Source organism: Ostrea edulis, chromosome 9 (genome assembly GCF_947568905.1).
Source record: "Ostrea edulis chromosome 9, xbOstEdul1.1, whole genome shotgun sequence".
Lineage (NCBI taxonomy): Eukaryota > Metazoa > Mollusca > Bivalvia > Ostreida > Ostreidae > Ostrea > Ostrea edulis.
This window is the reverse complement of record NC_079172.1, coordinates 67669081-67675469: the sequence shown is the minus strand read 5'-3', so window position 1 is coordinate 67675469 and position 6389 is coordinate 67669081. Positions and strand designations below refer to the sequence as shown.

The window sequence follows — 6389 nt, the reverse complement described above, 5'->3', positions numbered from 1 at the left end:
CAATGAGCCACAATATTGATCCTAGTAGATGTTCAATTTACATACAGACATAATAAAGCATTTTATTTTTCAGTATTCATTTGCACATTGTATTTTAAAACTTGCAAAACGGCAATTAAAGTACCATTTGGTTTTTTCCCCCTTACGTTTAAACTGAGTCATTAAAATTGACGGAGACTTTGTACAAAGAGTTCCCTGAACAGCGCCCCCTCCCGTTTGCACTGGAAGAAATCCGTGTTATCCCAAGATCTTTCTCTGTAATTATTATAAATCAGATTAATAATTTCCCTCAAATCCCGGACGAGTGGATTAAACTTTAGAAAAAAGATGTTGTTTGGTCATGGACCCACCGAGACGTGAAATTCGTAACCCTAAAGAGGACGCCCATTTCACTTAAGAATCGGTCAACCGGAACTTGTCTCATCAGCATAAATTACAAAACCACGTCTGATTGGATGCTGGTTTCAAAATAGTTTTATGTCCAATTTTAGTGTCCCGTAACGCAAAAGTTGACGATAGGCAGAGATTATACATAAGTGGATGATATTAGATAATAAGAATTAGATCAAAGACAAAATATTTTTATTTTGCATGTACAGACTGTCGCCATGGAAAACGGTGTCCCGGGTGTTCGGAATATACCCCCTCTGAGGTAAGAACTTTTAAGATGTAAGGTACATCGCTATAAACCACTGTCGCTGCATGCATTAATAGGTTTCTGGGTTTTCAGAAATGATACTAAAGGTAGTTTAGTATAATACCATAAAACTTTTCAGCTTAATCAAACTATGTTCTTTTTTAAATGGTAATACGCTTTGGGTTATTTGAACATTAAAGACAAACAGACACCGGTGAATTCATGATAATTCAATAAATTTTTACGAGTGTTTATTTAGATACATTCTTTTCTCATTTTCTTATATTTGCTTTGACATTAACTTGAATTGTACTATGCACAGTGCTACAAATATGATTTGTTAATTTTCTTTAAATGGGTGAAATCCGGATATTACATATAATGACAAAATACAATGATAAAGATGTTACTTTTTGCACGGTTTATTCACTCCGTTACCGCTTAACAAAATATGTAATTGTAGAGAGGATAATATTTCATACCGCAAAATAAAATATTTCATAAGCTTGTATTTACTTCGCTGACAGAGTGTATGTAAAGATTGAAATCTGGAAAAAACAGTATGAGAAATATTTATTATCAACTTTCTACAGTTCTCAAAACAAGAAAAGTAAAGAAAAAAGAAAAGAAAAGAAAAAAGAAACATTGTTGTTGTTTTTTTAAAATTAAGATAATGATTCAAATCTTATTTACAAATTTTATTGTCTGCATTTGATGCTTCTTCGTGAAGTTTATATTGCTAGATTTCAAATGAATTTTACGAAGAAAATTGTTGGCATTGCATTGCTATTAGATTGAAACGCCAACTTATAAAAACTATCATTAAAGTTGCTTTAAGGTAATTCATAGGGGATGTTTTTCATTGAAAATGGAATGAACAGAAAAGATAAAACACGACTTTTAAAATATCTTTAATGATCGTTTGATAATTTTTTGGTAATTCATATCAGTTGTTTTCAATCTTTCTTTATGAATAAAGTTGACTGATATGGTTAGCGCCTTACGTGTACCGGTCAATCACACAGTCAGACTCCATTAAGCATGGTCCTCGGTTTGTTTAGAAAATCATTCAAAAGCACATAATGATGAGTTCTGTAAACTTACATAGCCCTCTCTCATTCTTCTTATCTTTCAGAAAAAGGATGGACATATCCTGGGTTATAAAATTCAATCTTTTTACAGATGCTTTTTTTGTATTATTAAATTCTTACCTCGTCAATTTAAATACATTGATAAATGCCTTTTTAAAATTACGGATTAGACGTTCATTGATACATACTCTTGTGTGAGACTGCGCATACACTGAACTTTGTAAATTTACTTCTAAAACATCTTCTCTTTTAAATGATAATTTCTTGTGTTTTCTCATTTTCACTATTCTCTCTCTCTCTCTCTCTCTCTCTCTCTCTCTCTCTCTCTCTCTTTCTTGTCTTTTGTTTGTTTAAATTAAAAATATGTCCAAAATTTCCAAGGTTTTTTTCGGGCGTTTATCTGCGATTCCTTTGGTGTTGGTTTTTACTTTTACAATGTAAACAGTTGAATGCGGAGCAGATATTCATGACATCTAACATTCGGACTAAAACGGTAACCGTCACTTGTTAAAGTTCAATATCATACATCATTTTAATTATTTCAGGAAAAAAATAAGTTAGGGAAAAATGCTTCTAAATGAAGATGAAGACACAAAAGAATTCTTTTTTACTTGGAGAAGATGGTAAACATTGACCATGAATAACTATCATTCCCTGCGAAAAGTGTGTTCTTGCCTATTTAAAAAGTAAATAAGATCCCATTGCTAAAACTGAAACCGATAACTATCTCGGAATTGTTACGTCCATAAACATGCATATTCAAGTATTATACAATATCATTTTTCATCAGGGATATTCAACATGTAATTCCTAATTGATAATACGAATATGACAAAATGGACGAACATCCATCAATATATATCTTGGTATAAATTGGCTTGTTTATTTCACGGTACAATGAACACTGATCGCGACAAATTGCCGAACATCATCAACGGCCATTAGAAAAAAGTCAATCAGATCCATCTGTCTTTTTAGGGTTTTTAGGGGGTCCAGCTAGAGAAATATTCCTTGTCCAGACTCCGTAACCGAGACTCGTATTATTTCATCATTACCCTTGAGAATTATGATCTGTAATGGGGCGGAAAATGTGATGTTTATATGGGTTTTGTCATAAAATACCAACCAGCTTGGAAGACTAATTTTATAGCATCTCGTTTTGAGTGCTTTTTATCGATTATGCTTCATTTTCACTAAAATTTGAGAAAATAATGAACACTCGAAAATCTGACATCGTCGCGTTATAAAACTTCACTTCACTGTGTATATCGATCTCTGTTATTGTGTTTATTGGGTATTTATCGATGATTTACATCCTCTATAAATATATTTCTCTTTTCGCTGAGGATAAACTGCTTTGTGTCTACACGTCGTTATTACGTTTTGTGACGTTTACATGACGTTTTTAGTACAGCTCTGACTCTGTTTTATATATAGTGATATTGACTGGTCTTGATGATTTTTTATACGTATTTAGTTTAATAAAAGGAAGTCTCTTTCTTCTTTAGCAGCAGTTAGCGTTCTTTACGTCACAGAGCGTGCACTGTGAACACATCTGTATTCTGCTTTCCGTTTAATTTCATTAAAAATAATTTTGACGAAATAAAATTATTTATTTTGTATGTCATTTGAAAAAAAAAGAAATCAAATATAAGAATTTTTTCAAAAAGAATTCTGAATTTAAAATACCAAATCTTAGAACCAACTGCAGTGTTAGTACCGACTGTACTAGTCCAAATCTTAGAACCCACTGCAGTGTTAGTACCGACTGTACTAGTCGTGCATCCCTTTGTACTTTCCCCACCGTGTCTGTAGGACTAGGAATTTTAACCTTGGTTTCTAATTGAACGAAAAATTGACGTTAAGATGAGATCAGTATGATACTCTGCTTCTTTAACATACATTTTTGTTTCAAGTAGCTTTGGCACATGGAAAATTTCCATGAGACTTGAGGATGTGATAATTTTGTTTTATATCAATCAATAGCATTCTGTATGGAGTCTGTATTATTCCTTTCAGGCCAATTCCGACCTACAACTTTATTCCACATGTCCTGAAAACAGACACTGGTGCGAGAGACAGTAGTAAAGACACCAAATTATTCCAACCCTGGAAATCAGAATGTGGACGGAACTCAGCATTCAAGCCAGACCCCAGACCAAAGCCCGCCCCACCCTCTGTGTTTTCTGACTACTTCAGCCATAACACCGCTGATATCCTCAACTATTATAAAGAGCAATGGAAATTTTTTCAAGCCTCGCTTTCACTCGCTACAACAAACGCAGCAGCAACGGCATTGGCAGATAGTGATTCGTTACATTCTAGTCATCCATTTCCTGCGGAACCCCTCCAGCATTATCCTTCACGTTCAACCAGTCTCGTAGATTTACAAAACACAATCATAGCCGGGAGAAAGCTGTTCCCGTGTCCCCAGTGCAGATACACCACGGATAGACGAAACAACCTGAAAAGACATTTGCTGACCATGCACCAGCAATCCTCCAAGCTACTGGAGTGTTGTGGAATAGTATTCGGAACCAAAGCATCTTTACGTGAACACTCTATGATTTTTCATTCTCATGGTTACGTATGTTTATATTGCGGGAGGCGATTTTGTAGAAAAGCGTTATTAAAGCGACACCTGTCGGTTCATAATGGCAAAAAGGATTTCCGGTGTCATTTATGCGATTATGCTACTAGTCACAAAAGTAATTTGGAAAGACACAGGAAAGTGCACGCGCGACAAACTGGTTTGGACAGTGAAAGTAGGTCGTCTGCAGACGAGAGAGATTTGCATGTAGCTATGGGACAGTCATTTGTTGCAGACCTATCGTCTGCTGAAACATCAGATGAAGAAATTGACGTCAGCTCAGACTGATGCACAAAGGCTTCAATAAGTAGAGAAATATACAGAACTGATTAGAAACTCATTTTGAATATTTATAAACTATATGCATCATAAATTTTCATATACAATATGTTTCCCCCATTTCAGTCTGCTGATATACTCCATAGGTCTATTATATTTTCTCATCTGTGTTCTGTGTTTTACAAGTATCATAAAATATATACAACTGTTTGTTTGTACAATGACGATGGCAAACTATTCTTGTAATACGATTCATTGACGTGGGTCAAACCCAGCTTAAATATATTTCTATTCAAAGATTTACACATTATAGAAATAAAAAAATAAAATTCTTGTACAATATTCTTTCTATATACAATTGTATCACCTGTTCGTCAGTCGACGTAGAGCACGCGAGATCAGGGATGGTCCATCAACAGAACTATTTGTGTAGGAGTTAAAAGATGGTGAAGCATCATGTTTGTGGTTGTAGAGAAATGCTTCTTCTCTCCTCGTGTTACCTTTATCCCATCGAATCACGCTACTTCAGCCACATTGGGGTCTACCATCATGAAGATGGGCTGACCAAACTATTTCACCAGTTGGCGATGGATATGCATTGAAAACAGAAATATCTGTAAACAGAATGCCTTCCTTTCTTCTTCCTACATACGAAATAACAAACTAAACATAAAACGAAACCGATACTTCACTGGCAAGACTCCGATTACGGAAAATCGTTTCAGTACTCTACTCGACGCAAATGTCATGTTCAAATCTGATAGTCTTACACTGACTGTGGTGATTGATTTTATTCACCAATTAACTAAACTAGCTACCACAATACTTTACATCAGACAACTAACAAATGGAAAATTTACGCTTTTTATAATCATATAATTACGTTTATTTTACTTGCGTGCATTACTTATGGATATAAATACTCCCAAATAGATATCATGGTTAATATCAAACAGTAGATAAAGCAGCTTTATCCAACAAAAGGTATTTCTGGCTGTCGCGCACATCTCGCGAGAAGTTACATCTGTGATAGAAACAAATTCAAAAGTATTTACTGTGGTGATTCAGTGGTTAGGGAACTCGACATCGTAGGAAAGGTTTCGTGGGATTCAACCCCGCTCGTGCCATGGCCTCGTCAAACCCGAGACGTACACAATAAGTAGTGACTACTCCGTTGCTAAATGCTCTACAAAATTGTGAGTCTTTCGAATGAGACCTTAAGACCTAGGTCCTGTTTCATGACGGGCGTAGGCACGATAAAAAACGCTCACTGCTACAGTACCGGTCTAAATTTGTGGCACTCTATCTACAGTTGGTGACGTCTCAATTCTCGAAAGGACGTAAAACAAATATCAAAAAGCAACAGTTAGATGTTAAATCTACAATAGTGAGAATTCACAGATAGATATCACATCTACAATAGTGAGAATTCACAGATATAGATATCACATCTACAATAGTGAGAACTCACAGATAGATATCACATTTACAATAGTGAGAACTCACAGATAGATATCACATCTACAATAGTGAGAATTCACAGATAGAGATCACATCTACAATAGTGAGAATTCACAGATAGAGATCACATCTACAATAGTGAGAATTCACAGATAGATATCACATCTACAATAGTGAGAACTCACAGATAGATATCACATCTACAATAGTGAGAATTCACAGATAGATATCACATCTACAATAGTGAGAATTCACAGATAGATATCACATCTACAATAGTGAGAACTCACAGATAGATATCACATCTACAATAGTGAGAACTCACAGATAT

The 6389-nt window shown here is 34.9% G+C and overlaps 1 protein-coding gene across 1 annotated transcript; it reads left to right on the top strand.

The window, feature by feature from the left end:
- The first annotated feature begins 476 nt into the window (after window positions 1-476).
- Window positions 477-4930, top strand: LOC125658627 (zinc finger protein 667-like). The gene is made up of 2 exons (XM_048889937.2): window positions 477-652; window positions 3748-4930. Exons 1-2 carry the CDS (start codon window positions 609-611, stop codon window positions 4604-4606), a joined length of 903 nt encoding a protein of 300 aa, XP_048745894.2. The 5' UTR covers window positions 477-608; the 3' UTR covers window positions 4607-4930.
- Window positions 4931-6389: the final 1459 nt, after the last annotated feature.

What these genes read in the sequence shown, in the direction of transcription:
- LOC125658627 (XM_048889937.2), top strand. Translation starts at nt 609, where the DNA reads ATGGAAAACGGTGTCCCGGGTGTTCGGAATATACCCCCTCTGAG. An exon ending in CGGAATATACCCCCTCTGAG is followed by an intron (nt 653 to 3,747) that starts GTAAGAACTTTT and finishes TATTCCTTTCAG; the next exon opens with GCCAATTCCGACCTACAACT.